Raw genomic sequence first — 14,136 nt, 5'->3', positions numbered from 1 at the left:
TAAGGGCCCTTTTAGATAGATATTAACCTCCAGTGTGATGCTTTTAGTTTTTTTTTTTCATGGTATAGTATCGCTATAATATTTATTTTTACTTCTATTGTTATTTTTATACTGACTGTAAATAAACGTACCACTCATCTAAAAGAATTTTTTAACATGATATTAAAAGTCGAAGAAAATTCTATTATGAGCTACTTAAAATTACTAAATTTGGGTTGCAATATTATAATGTTTTCAAAAAATTCTTCCAAATTATTTAACAAAACTACTAAAATCTCTTACAAAATTATTAAAGTTTTTTGAGCTCATGAAAAATCCCTTTCAAAGAGTATTTTCTAGAAGTTTCCATAACTGATTAAAAAAAATTGGTTAGAACTAGTACAAAAAACAACTCGATTAAAGCAATATTTTAATTTAAAAATTCACTTAAAATATTTAAAATAAAATTAAGAAGTATTTTAATTTTAAAGAAAGAAAAAGCATCTTTACATCTGTATGTCTGATGTAAGCAAAGCCTGACAAGAGAAAACGACACCGTTGTTCGTGGGTCCGTCCCACTTGGCATTTGCTTCCTTTCTTGCCTTTTTCCTCTTATAGATATAGCAAAGCAAAGGGCCAGTGGGTTTCACTCATAATATCACTTCGCTTTCTCTTTTCTTTTCAATTTCTTTCTTTATATTTATATATTTTTTTGCTTGTTTAGCTGCACCAATGGCGACCGATGCTAAAGCAGATCCAGAGCCGCACTGCAGAGAAGACGATGACAACGCTCCCGCCACCGCCGCAGACGATGAGGACACCGGTGCTCAAGTAGCTCCTATCGTCAAGCTCGAGGAAGTCGCTGTCACTACTGGTGAAGAAGACGAGGATCCGATTCTCGATCTGTGAGCTAAATCTCTGCTGTTTAGAATATTTTTCTTATATTCTTTTAGAGATCTTTCTCTTCTTTCTTTTTTTTTTTTCTGCTGAAAAAAATTAATGATTCGTTGCAGGAAGGCAAAGCTGTATAGATTCGATAAGGAAGGGAATCAATGGAAGGAGAGAGGAGTTGGAAATGTGAAGCTCTTGAAGCACAAAGTCAATGGCAAAGTCCGTCTAGTCATGCGCCAATCTAAAACCCTTAAGATCTGTGCTAACCATTTCGGTCTGTTTCTTTTACTACAGTCTCTTACTATTTTTCTGATTTTGCATATTTAACGAAGTTGAAGTTTGTTCAAGTAGAATTTAAAGTGTTATTATTTTGATGTAAGTTACTTTAGGGTTTAGTAAATTAAAAATTTAAATCTTATTACTGTTTCTATTAGAAAATCTTAATTTAATCATTAATACGATTAGTATTTCTGTCAATATTTTTTATCGAAAATACTGCTGATCTTAATGATTGAAGCTAGAAGAATTTAATTTAAAAATTTTAAGTACATGACTAAATCTCATATTTGAACCTTATTTTTGGTTATTTTATTTTATTTTTGGTTGGTGGGGATTGATTTTGATGCTTTTGAATCTGCAGTTATTCCAACAATGACGGTGCAAGAACATTCTGGAAATGATAAATCATGCGTTTGGCACGCCGCTGATTTCGCTGATGGGAATTTGAAAGAAGAGATGTTCTGTATCAGATTTGCTTCTCTTGAGAGTGAGCATCTTCTTTTCGTTGCTTTAGTTGTCTCTTACTCTTTCATCTTTCTTTTATTTGCTAATTTTATAACACTTATCAACATCTTCTGCTGCATATATGTTGGTACTCCGACCGTTAGTTAGAATAAATAATGCTTGTGTGATTAACTCATTCTAATTCTTAAATTTAGTTATCAAAATTTTCCATTTAGGCCCTTTATAATTTATAAAATTTTAAATTAGTAATGGTAAAATTTCACTTGACTCTCCCAAATCATAAAAAATTGATTAATCTCTTGAAAATTATAAAGATATAAACTATTAAAATGGTGAAATTACATTTGTACTATCGTAAAAATATATAATTTAATTCCGACCCTCCCCCAAATTCTGGCTCCGCCACTGGACTTGGAATCCACTCAATTGTTTCCTTTTAAAATGTTTAGTATGCAATGCAGACTAAATTATGTCAATATATAATCTAAGGATAGGATTTCCATGTTTAGCTTATATCAACATTTTTGTTTTAAACATGCTTTATTTGATTTAAAAGTTACTGTAGTGCAAACTTATGGTATAATTCAGAGTGAAATAACAAACTTATTTTGGTGCCCCTTAGTTTTTAGATTGCTTCTTGTGGTACATAAAAGCTTAAAAGATCATTTATGAATATTAGTGCCAATGTACCTTCAATGAAGGAAATAAGATGAAACAGTTGTTTGGTAATCTTAAGTGAAGGAAGATATAAAAAACAAAACCCATTTATTTGTATTCCCCGCATATCTTGGGGAAGTGAAGCATGTAAGGTGATTATTTGCTTCTGCATGTTTGAGTGTTTGTTCTATGAGGGATTTTTTCAACCAATGTCCATTTTCGAGTTCAACATCTTTCTGATTGAATCTGTTCAATCGTGTAACAATGTTACTTGGACTAAAGTGTGAGTGTCGGATATAGGTATCTATTTGTCATGTGTAGACCTGTCAAAACCGACCTGATTAACCTGAATTTGAACTGAACCCTTTATATATGCTTGGGGATCACTGACATATTCGTGAATGTTCAGATTGTAAGACCTTCATGGAGACAGTTCAAGATGTTGCTGAAAGTCAGGGAAAGAAAGAGGAAAATAAAGACGCCACAGTCACTGCTGATCTCCTCGACAAGTTGAGTGTTGGAGAAAGTAAAAGTGACGGTAAAGAAGAAGATACGGTCGTTGCCTCCGACACCAAGGAAGCCGTCAAAGATGAAGCAAAAACAGAGGAAGATGAGAAGGATGAGGCTGCTTCAAAAGCATAGACCTGAAAGAGAAAGCAACAATATACTCGAGTAAGTTTATTATAAAAAAATATTTAGTGGTTTAAGGAGAGAATTATATAAATATATTCCCACTCAGGTTACGTAGTTTTCTTAATATTTGCAAAAAAATCAAATTATGTTGGAACCTGTGGATGGGAGGGTTTGTTTGTTTTGTCTGCATGGAATTGTAAGAGTTTTAATTTGGAAAATCTAAAGGTATTACGTTTGGTTTGAAGGGCAAACCGATGTTTTGATGGAAATTTGCCTTCTAGTTGGATTTAAAATCACAATTCTAAAAGTAATTTCAATGTAGAATTGAATGAATCCTTTATATCTGGTTTACCAGTATTAATACAGAGGTATTCAATTTGAACAATAATGTATTCTTTTCGAGTTTCCCATTTCTTCTGGAACGTCTAGCCCCTCTCTGAAAATAAAAACCATTTCCAAAGTGGCCGGTCGACTGGTTGCTGGTGCTGTGCTTGTTGGTTGCTATTGTTTTAAAAGGTATTTTGGCTTGAGGTTTCGCTCTTTTCTAGTGTATATTAGTTTGGCTTAAGGGTTGGTTTCAAAGCTCTTTCGGGGAATGCATGCACTTTACAGTCTTGTGCTTCTTGTTTAAATTTTTTTTTAAAAAAAAAAAAAAAGCAAATGAAATCGGAACTCATTGATATTGATCCCAAGAAAACTGGAAAAACCCAGAAGTAAGAAATCCCTCCAGATATTCTCTTTAATTTGTTTTCAAGAAAAATAAAAAACTTTCATTTCGCTCGCTCGCAAGTAAAAGACTAAAAAGACCATGAACTCACTGCAGCAGGGCTATTTACAGTCTTTTTTTTGTTGCCCATGTAACAGATGAATAAATCAACACACTCCAAGCCAAGCGGCCATTTAGGAAAATATACAAAGAATGTAGGAAACACCACCAAATTCATCTCAACAGAAACCTTCAATATCACCTGGAATGAAACCAATAAAAAAACCCCCTAAAATTAGATACAGGTACGGCATAACTATCACATATTAAGATTCCAATGGTTGGAAAGTTTTTATTTTGCTCAGATTACTGACAAAAGTAAAATTCCATGAATTCCTACTTACGGTTAAAAAAAACAAGTGCTCTGGCCAAATTTGAGATATAACCATTGTACTTGGATAAATATAAAAACTACACATGAATTTTGATTCACAAATTATGGACATAATCAAATTAGCACTATTTTACATTGATATTTTGCATACACGAACAATTATATTAATCCAAAATGAAAACAAATGTATGTATTCATTCTTTAAATGCATACAACTAAATCAAAATTAAAGCTTCATGTATATATATGAACCACAGTTCAAGTGCCATGTGTACAATTACACCAAATCAAAATTCATTTATCAAATTGCACATTAAAACAAAATTCATATATAAATTTGATATATATCCCTACTAAGAAAGCTAAAAGAATTTTTTTTAAAATTCCTATTCAAAAGGAATAGTCCTATAGTTGACACTGTTAGTATTTTGTCAAAATTTGTATAAGATCAGGTATGCTTATTGAGATCATAATTGTTTGCTTTTTAAGTTAGTATGATTGCTTAAGAGTTAAGTGACACATTTTGACAAAAATACTTGCATGTCTAAGGATTGGACTAGGTTTTTTTTTTTAATCCTAAAAGAGGGTTTAACTTTTAACAGGGACTAAATGTCCAACTCCATCCAAGGATAGGGATTAGCAGCAGACCAAAATCAAACAATGCAATGGTAAAGATGGTATTTATAAAGATGGTATTTAAGGGCACGCCTACTATATAGAAGATTGGAAAATCTTACCTAAATGTTTTCTCAATCTTTGGAAAAATGGAAAATAATCAGCCGGGAAAGAAAGACCTCAGTTGATAAAAGAGAACATCAATGCTGGCTTATGGCATCTTTAGCGCCTGCTTCAACTGTGCAAAAGCTGCTGGATGTATTTTAGCAATGGCAGAATTAAACGACTCTCCATGAAGGGCAGCACAAGTTTGAAGGTTGTCTCTCACTGAGTTTTCTAATGATAACCGGTTGATAGGGTCCGAGACTTTGATCTGAATGATGGCACAACCAATTCGTCACAAATAAATAAATGGTATAATAATAAATATAATTTAATCCTCAACGTTTATATTCTTTTGTCAATTTGACCCTAATTCTTTTTTTGAGCTAATTTGACCCTTCACTTTTCAAAAAAAAAAAAAAAAATCATTGTTTTTCTTAATGTCGACTAAAACATTAACCTTTTCAATATGTTGGCAGGACAACCTGTTAGGCAGTCCATGTGCACTTCATGCTAATATAGCATTATTTGTTTATATGCCATGTCAACAAAAACTTAACATTCTAATCAGTATTTCCATTAAAATGCATCAAACAAACTCTTTTTCAAAAGGTTGATGGTCAAATTTGACTCTTTTTAAAAAGTAGAGGACCAAATTTACTAAAAGAAAAAAAGAATTAAGAGCCAAAATGACAAAAGATGCAAATGTTAAGGGCTGAATTGACATTATGCCTAAGTAAATGTAATTCGACTAATGACCTAACTAGAGAATGTTAACCTGTCTTCTCCTTAACTCCTTACTAGGAAGCAAATCCTCATCGTGCGACCTGCCATAGCTCATGTTATCACCACTGCAATTTCTTACCAAAAATTAGGATTAAAAATAGTTACAAATCTCTGAACCGATTAAAATAACACAAGGGTTTGAGGGTTAACCTTGACTCTTCCTCGGTTAAGTCATCAGTCCCTCCGAGAATTACACTAGTGCAAACACTGCATGAATAAAAGTTTATCACCGTTGCCTATAATATAAACTTACACTATGAATCAAAGTCAAGATTGAGCTCATACCTTAGTATTTGATCTAGTTTGTCTAGTACTTGAGGCAACCTTAAAGTTAAAATTATGGAAAGTGCTAGTCCAAATGCTTTCTTCTGGGGCAAAGATACATTGTCTACCTGTATAAACATACAAAGGTTAATAAGTTTGTGCGTCTCATAGAATGATGCAGGAGCATCTAAATATGTTAGTATTGACCTCATCACTTTGGGTTTAAAAGATTCCTAGAGTGTGTACTTTATCAAAAACATTCCCCAATCAAACTGTACTGGTAAGTCTCTAATTGGATTCTTTTAATATCTGGATTTGATTCCCTATCAAAGACTCTAGTTGGCCAATTAAGCCTCTAGATAGTCAGAATGGTTGTTTTCTTGGAGTCAAAACATCGATTCAAATAGCTCAGAAAACTAACAAACACTTTGATGATCTTTTGACTAGTCTCCTTAGGTATATATTTTATACTAACCTTGTCAAGCCATACGCCAACTAGAGAAAGAAGAATATTATCTTCAATAGCTACACCAGTTTGCTGCAGTACTGATGAAAGAGAAGGTTCTGATGTTAGTTGTGCAAGATAGTTGGTATTCATCACCAAAATCCTTGCTATGATAGCAGCTGAAGATGCTTTCACGGCCGTCTTGGAAGGATCACCATCATCTCCACTCAAGCAAATAACAACTAGTTTCTACCAACATTTAACAAGGCATAACAGGAATTAGATTTACTACAAGGTGTATTACCATGGAAATTATAATTGAGAACATGAACGATGAATAATCTCTGCAGTTAAAGAACAATGCTTACTTGTAAAGTACTGCTGATTAATGGCGGCACTTCCATGGGGAAACACTATAAAATAGCAAAAAGTGAGCACTTCCAATACAACTTTAATGATCTAAATCTTTATCATCATCAATCAACAATTTTATCATCTATAGGTATCAATCAATTTAAGGAATAACTGTATTAAGTAAGACAAGTAAGTTGACAGTATATTACCAGTATTAGAATGTCAATGATGGGAAGAATTGAAAGCAGCCCTCTATCGTTGACGTTTCCAACAATGAGATCTAGAAGTTTAGCCACACTGGAAGCGTGCATGCTAAGAAATTCCCTTCCACCCAAAATAATGTAATCTTCAATAATATCAACAGCTACCTGCAAGTATATTCAGATCAATGTGATATTAAAAGGGAGGACAGGTGAGTCAGCAATAAACAATCATTTCATGAAAAAGCCTAAAGCACCAAATGCTGTTTGTAAAGGAGACATTGCAGTTCTTCCTTGATGAATCACGAATGGGGGGATGAAAGCACGGACCTAACAAGGGCAGTAATAATTCAAGAAGTCTAACCTGCAAATGGTCAAAATTTCTTTCCAGGATTTCCAAAAGACATGGGAAATATGCTAAGAGTTGAGGCACCATTGCAGGTGCATGAGACAGTGTGGCTTCCCATAACTGCAAATATGAGGATACTTAGCACAAAATGTTATTGGCTATAAAGGCAGCCAGATAAATAATCGAATATTTGCACAGTAGTCTAACCAGCATGCTATCCTCCAAAAGATTGAGTTCATCAGGGCCATTTATATCAATCCCTTTCTGAAGAATGGGCAAGAGCATGCTGTAACAACTAGGTGACTGATATCCAAGGGCAATAACAAAGTTCCGCAAAGCAATAAGAAGCTGTATCCGTAGAAGGCTTTCTCCAGAAGATTCCTCCCAAACCTTTTCATAGGAAATTAATAGAAAATATTATTAAAAAGACAGCTGCTAAGTATAGTTGGACATGTCCAGATATGCTACTTAACTGGCATCCCAAATTATAAATTCTATTGTTGTAGTCAACTACTTATTAGGACACACACACTTCTTGGAAAAAGTGCATCAAGTTCCGTAACAGCAAACATGTAACTCACAGAGAAGAAAGTAAAGCAGTGACAACATACCATCTGGAAAAAATGCATCAAGTTGCTGGCATATGGGATGACTTCATTGACATGGCCAAGAAGAACAGAAATCAAATTTAAAACCTGGACCTGAAATTGATGAGAAAAGCAACAACATATGAATTGAATGTCAGAAGTATACAAAGATGCATATCATGTGCATAAGCACAAATACAAATACACACACTAAAAAAAAAAAAAAACAAGAGTTACAAACTCATAAAAACATCTAGATTTTCTAATTTATACTTCTTATTTTTAATGAGAACCAAAGAAATCAATTATGATCTTAAGTAGGACTGGACAAAGCAAAAATCTGTAGTTTTCAAGTAACATCCACCATCTATTCAACTTTATCATCAGAAGCTTTACAAGCATGAAAGAATTTTTTTAAAGCTCAGACTGTAGATTCCAGAAAATTTCCACAATGCAATAAAATACACATATCACCTTCTCTTGAAAAGCAGATAGGGAAGAAAGAATGCCTTAGTAAACAGTGAACATTAACAACAGCAGCATAATATACCTTTGAATCAAACTCTTGAACTTCTTTGACCAACTTAAAACATGAACCCCAACAAACAGGAAGTAGATCAGAAAAATCTTTCTCTGAAAAGTTTGCATCTTCAACATGTAAACATAAGGATCGACAGGCTGCCAGCTAAAACAACAATAGACAACATAGTAACTGAGCAAAGTACAAAATAACCTTCACATTATGAAGAGGCAGAGAACAAAGCCGGGAGTTATCATATAGAAGAGAAAGCGAACGAATGGAGCATACCCTCACAGATAAGTCTTTGTCCTGTAACAACCGTATCAAGGCACAATATACAGCTCTTTTTGTGTCATCCTTTATCTGCAGGATCACAAACATCAGAAAAATTTATGACCAATTCTCCTGCTGCAGCCAATGCACTTTATTAACATTCCCATTAATAGAAATTAAAGAGGAATAACAAATTATACACAATACTATTTGACATTAGGAATTCCAGACTCGTGATGCATCACTCTTCTACTATCACAACATACAACAGATTACCCAAAGCACTCATCCAATGCTCACCAGATTGGAGCCTATTCCTAGTGGCACATATTCAAACTTTGCATTTGATTTATGTACTCTATATTCGAGTATTGCAGCCAAAGGAACAGGATCAAGTGCCAAACGATATTACATCTCACACTTTTCTTGAATCATCAGTTTCTTCCCTGAGGGAATCAAACTGCAACACTCAATTAGAAATCTACCATGTCTGAAACATTATCTACCATTAGTTTTCCAGAGGGGAAGATTCAATTTTGATTGGACAAGCTTCTGACCTGAAAACTATTGGTCACCGTGATGCTATACTGATGGAAGCCTCAACATACTGCTGTGGCATGCATACAAACACATACATTTCACAAGAAAGAACTCAGAGATATGAAATGGCCTACAGAAGAATATTATGTTACCTCAGAAACCCATTGTCCCAGTATTAGAGCAACTTTCCGGTGGATGATACGCATATTTGGATGATCATTAGAAAGTTCAAGGGATAAAGCACCATTAAACCTGCAATCCGGGATTTTTCAGGAAAAATGAATTCATTGTACCACCTATTGAAGCATAAGATGATACTCATTTATTTATTTACAATGCATTAAGAGCAAAGCTTCAACAAGTAAGAACTGAACAAAGATATATTAGAAAGAAAGCAACTAAATAACATTCCCACTTTGCTTGGATTATTAAAATTAGGTTTACTAACAAAATAAGGTTTAGGGTTTAACACTCCCCCAAAAAAAAAATCCTACCCCAGATCAACAAGGGTAGAAAGCTTATAAAATCAGCAAAACTATCAAGCGAGTATAAACCAAATATAGCCTACTAGCGAGTGGGTATACCAATCTCTGAAGCTGAGATAATTTGAGAGCTCATAATATACATATGCAGCGGCACCATAGGCAGCATCTTTAAGAAGTAACCCCGGAGTTATTTCAGATGTAGAAGTTGGGCAACCATTCATTGCCTCTTGAAGGATGGACACCACAATAGGAGCCAGCAGCTAAATGCAACAAGTTAAATTGAATAAACATACATGCATATAAAACAGCTGCCAACAAGGAAAAAGAAAAGAAAGGATCACAATAACATACAAAATGATTAGTACTAACTATCACATACTTGACTGTGGTTTTCAAACAATACAATATATAAAGCCTCCGCACAAGGCCTCAGTTTCTCTGTCCATTGAACCATATCCTGCTCATGATGAAAAACCTCAGGATTCTCATACCATTCCTCCAAATCACTCGTGGTTAGAACAAAATACCTGTTAATACATTATTTCGGACAGATTTAAAGCAACAATTTGTCAAAACGCAGGAAAGAAAAATGAAATACAGGGTGCTTTGCTAACAGAACTATTGATGTAAAATCATGATAATAATTTACAAAATATTAATTTTAACCGTGGTTTTCCAAAATGTCACTTTTCTGCACCACAAAATGGGTTAATGGGTGGAAAAGGAAACATCAGAACGTGCAACAGGCCAAAGACAAACAGATAAAGAAGGAAAGCATAATTACCTCCTTATTAACACATTGCATAAAAGTACTATCCGTTCATTGGGCAGAAGTCTAGTCAAAACACCAGCAACAGCATTAGAAATGTTTTTCTTCATCTGCTCTAGTGTAACACCATTCTCATCCATAACCCGTCCAGTAACACTTGGTTTATATTCTTTACATTCAAATACACTTTTAGCCATTACCATACACTTAATCAGGAATTGCTCAAAGGATAATATATCTGGCTCAGGATCTGTAATCTTATTTAAGCAGAAATTTAGAACAGGTTGAAGGACGCATATATCACCAAAAGAATAAGGATGCCTTTGTTGAATTGCAACTAGAACCTTCATCAATTTAGTACATGCCCTCTTTATAAACTCCCAAAATTTAGGATGTCTATTCTGCAAAGATGTATCTGTAAAATAAGGTAACATAGAAATAAATCAATCATACAAATCTTCTATAACAAGTATTTGAGTGGCTTCAGCTTTATTGTTCAAAACAAGATTAAAAGTACTTTTTTGTTTACTGACCAAAATTAAAAATCAAAAGTTCCAGAATAAAAATATCAGTTCCTTCCACAATGCGAATGGAATAACATAGATTCCCATCAGACCAAGGAAACAGAATTTCTACATTCCAGAGGTTCTACCTAGTTCTGTATGTACAAGAAAAACATACATATATGGAAATTAAAACACACCAAGGAACTTGGTTTAGTTTCATACACTAATTCTAGATGAGGTCACTATTCTGCAACAAAGTTGTAAATATCACATGTTCATAGTGTGTAAGGGTATGAGTCCTGCAAAATAGAAAGCAGGAGAAATATTTGACCAATTTGTAAGCTAATTATATTGATTGCTTTTGTGGTTAATTAAAATTACAATATAACTCATTTGACCAGACATGCTTATCGCCTAATTTTTAGGAGAGGAAAAGGCAAGGTTCAAACGTAAATGAATTCGGTTTTTTGCAAACGGGAGCAAAAATTGAAATCAAGCACAAGCTATCTTACAGTATGGAAGAAATGATTGGGCAGCATTCAAAAGCACAGGAGAGACCTCTTTGACTGGTCTTATCTCCTGCAATATGAAACATTCAAATAATATGCTCTCATTCCAAACTGCTATAGAAGAAAACAAGAAAATATAATGAAATGGTGATTGACTCTAAAATCCTCAAAATATTCTAAATGGAAATGGAAAGAGAAAGAAGTACCTGTATACATTTTGCATCACTTTGAAACCCTGAAATCACTAATTGACATATTATCTTTAGACAAAACAACCATCTCTCACATGTTAGATAAAGATCATCATGATGCTGCTCCTTTCCATTTGAATTATAGCTCTGTGTGATTATAGAAAAACCATGTGATATTGTTTGTAAATCACTCTGCCAAATATGCCAGCAATATTTGTATAAATGGGATGAGATCTGCCAACAAAGTTTAGTAAGTCAGACTCTTTCAGTCTATAGAACAGGACAGTAAACGCAAAATTAGGAGTTTGAACCTATAGCAAATAAATTACAATCTCTAAGTGAAGAATGTAATGTAACACATATGAAGTACTCATAAACCAAAATGCAGAAGCCACTAATTAAAGTTCTAAATGTATATATTAGGCATTAGCATGAAAATGTTTTTCAATTAAGCTGTCAGTGTAGCATCCACCTTAATTTAAGCAAGAGGGAGCTAGATAAATGAGAGGTCCACAACAAGACTTTCATTTAGGGGGGTGCTATAAAAAGGAAGATGTTTCAGCATTCACATACCTCTGCAAAATTCCTTTGGTCTGCAGTAAGACGTTTTGTGGATAATTCTTTCAAAGTTCTAAAGAGAATCATAAAAATCCTGTGGGAGGTAAGAACATCAGCGGATGGGAGCTGCTGTGCAAGAAATGAGACAAGCTCTGGCCTGAAGTCATTACACCAACAAATCATAAAATATTATTAGCTAGAAAACGAAATGTCAATGAGATGTCATAATGCCGGAAGAAGAAAGACTTATTCTAGCTCAATAAAGTGGGAAAAATCATTAATGGATATCAACAAATTTAGTGAGTGCTGATAATACACCATTCCCGGGGATAGTCAAAGCGAGCAATTTTTGAAATAAGCACTGCCAGCATTTGAGCTATCTGTATCAGAGAAAGAAAATGAAAATGATAGAAAGTTATTAAGGACTACTAAACTAAAATCAAATTAACATAAACAAGGTCCAATTCATACGCAACTTCAATCAAAGCCCTAAGCATCTGCTTCGCCAGTATAAGTGGAAACAACTAATACAAATAACCTTAAATTCTTTACCAATAACAACAAGAAAAAGTTTAGAGAAACACCTGATAATTCTCTTCTCTCAAGTGTGATAACAATTTTTGTTTTAAATGTTGTTTCTCTTCATTGCTTATCCCCCTGAATATATAATTTCAGATCATTAGCATATCTATAGTTAACATTCTTCATCAGCTTGTAGCTGTACAGTGTGACTTGCTACTCAAAAATTCAAATGCAGTTTCCAAAGAGTTAAAATGAAAAACCGATCCTCATATTTCAAGTTTAAGCTCACTTATGAATAACATGCATGAGAAAAAAAAAAGTGCACAGCTTACGAGGAATCGCGTCGCTTCCTCCAATACCGATTAATACTGTTTTTGAAATATACAGAAGCCATTAATCGAATATCCACTTGCGAAGCTAAATCTTTCGCTGTAATCACTTCCTAAATCAATAAACAAAAACAAATTGCAACTTAAAAGCATATAAATTTCAAACACATTGTACAGAAAACTGCAAAATGAATACAACTAAATTTACCATAAGACAAGAGCAGAAACCAGGCCTGCTTTCAGATTGAGCAAGAGCCGACTCAGCCGGTTTGCGAATAGACTCATCTTGACTCATTGAGTTGGCGAGCAACGAGTATATGGCAGACAAATCAGAAACCGAGAGCGCCATCGGTATATCCTAAAATCTTCTCTCTTAAAACTTTCTAGTAAGAGAACAAGCTGAGTCGAGTTAGCGAGTCGGACTGGTGAGTCGCGAGAAGATTCGGAAAGGGCGGAGGAGGCTTTTTCACATCAAATGGATGATAGATGGTGAGGTTTCTTAGATGGAGTTATTTTCAAGCTTTCTCTTCTGTTTGGCTAAAGTGATACGAGAGATCTTGGTGAAGACGATGATGAAATGAGGAAGTGAAGAAGAAGAGATGGTGCAGGACCACCGTCTTTTAAGCCTTTTTAGCAGCTATTTTATGCTCTTCACCTCACTCACTCAGCCCTTTCTCTCTATTTACTTCCTACTCGCAGTATATATATATATATAATAAAAAGGTTAAAACAAACAGAAAAAATATATATAACAAACAGAAAAGATAGTGAAATGATTTTATGGATGAAATTTAATATTTGATTTTTTTTTTGAATTTTGACAATATTTGGATATGGTAAATATATTAATATTTGTATATTTTTATATTTATTATTCGAATTTGTGGGTCCAGATAAAATATTGTGGGTCCATTTTTATTTTTAGATAAAATATTTGTGATAATGGATTTAAATTCAAATATTTATTGTTGGAATTCCATTTATTTTAAATATAAAGATTACATCACAGTAGTAAAAGAGGTATCAATGGAAATAACTAAACAATAAGAAAGGAATAATTTTAATAATAAAAATAGATAAAATTATTAAAATTGTATTTTAATCAAATTTAAAAGATAATTTTCTGGTTAAACTTAAATGTATATCTTCTTATTCGTTAATTAATCGAATTGGTTCTCAATAAAATATACAACTTCTTCTAGATTGTTATTGAATGACTTCAAATTTA

General features: G+C 33.6%; 2 protein-coding genes across 5 annotated transcripts; one reads left to right on the top strand and one right to left on the bottom strand.

Moving 5' to 3' along the window:
* The first annotated feature begins 591 nt into the window (after positions 1–591).
* On the top strand, positions 592–3,173 carry LOC108466945 (ran-binding protein 1 homolog b-like). Its single transcript, XM_017767333.2, has 4 exons — positions 592–884; positions 993–1,144; positions 1,511–1,636; positions 2,681–3,173. Exons 1-4 carry the CDS (start codon positions 712–714, stop codon positions 2,911–2,913), a joined length of 684 nt encoding a protein of 227 aa, XP_017622822.1. The 5' UTR covers positions 592–711; the 3' UTR covers positions 2,914–3,173.
* On the bottom strand, positions 2,737–13,626 carry LOC108466943 (uncharacterized). 4 transcript variants are annotated; one of them, XM_017767330.2, is made up of 24 exons: positions 13,117–13,626; positions 12,912–13,021; positions 12,642–12,714; positions 12,376–12,437; positions 12,073–12,214; positions 11,515–11,733; positions 11,312–11,378; positions 10,309–10,708; positions 9,904–10,051; positions 9,624–9,784; positions 9,192–9,291; positions 8,515–8,589; positions 8,257–8,391; positions 7,731–7,820; positions 7,327–7,509; positions 7,135–7,239; positions 6,780–6,938; positions 6,585–6,629; positions 6,247–6,465; positions 5,793–5,899; positions 5,658–5,714; positions 5,500–5,581; positions 4,742–4,992; positions 2,737–3,872 (listed from the first exon to the last, which is right to left on the bottom strand). In XM_017767330.2, the coding sequence occupies exons 1-23, from the start codon at positions 13,255–13,257 to the stop codon at positions 4,831–4,833; spliced, it is 3,042 nt and encodes a 1,013-aa protein (XP_017622819.1). In that variant the 5' UTR covers positions 13,258–13,626; the 3' UTR covers positions 2,737–3,872; positions 4,742–4,830. The 4 variants fall into 4 exon arrangements, with proteins under 4 accessions (XP_017622819.1, XP_017622820.1, XP_017622821.1 ...); XM_017767331.2 differs by having other exon boundaries at positions 5,500–5,572; XM_017767332.2 differs by having other exon boundaries at positions 5,500–5,548.
* Positions 13,627–14,136: the final 510 nt, after the last annotated feature.

This window comes from Gossypium arboreum, chromosome 2, assembly GCF_025698485.1.
Source record: "Gossypium arboreum isolate Shixiya-1 chromosome 2, ASM2569848v2, whole genome shotgun sequence".
Classification (NCBI taxonomy): Eukaryota; Viridiplantae; Streptophyta; class Magnoliopsida; order Malvales; family Malvaceae; genus Gossypium; species Gossypium arboreum.
Note: the sequence above shows the minus strand (reverse complement) of the source record. Positions and strands in the feature narration are given on the sequence as shown.

Excerpts from the sequence above, each read along its gene's own strand:
- LOC108466945 (XM_017767333.2), top strand. The coding sequence starts at position 712 with ATGGCGACCGATGCTAAAGCAGATCCAGAGCCGCACTGCAGAGAAGAC. Across the intron at positions 1,145-1,510 it reads GATCTGTGCTAACCATTTCG|TTATTCCAACAATGACGGTG; the intron begins GTCTGTTTCTTT and ends TTGAATCTGCAG. Across the intron at positions 1,637-2,680 it reads CAGATTTGCTTCTCTTGAGA|ATTGTAAGACCTTCATGGAG; the intron begins GTGAGCATCTTC and ends GTGAATGTTCAG.
- LOC108466943 (XM_017767330.2), bottom strand. The coding sequence starts at position 13,257 with ATGGCGCTCTCGGTTTCTGATTTGTCTGCCATATACTCGTTGCTCGCC. Across the intron at positions 12,715-12,911 it reads AGGAAGCGACGCGATTCCTC|GGGGATAAGCAATGAAGAGA; the intron begins GTAAGCTGTGCA and ends TTATATATTCAG. Across the intron at positions 12,438-12,641 it reads TGAGAGAAGAGAATTATCAG|ATAGCTCAAATGCTGGCAGT; the intron begins GTGTTTCTCTAA and ends TCTCTGATACAG.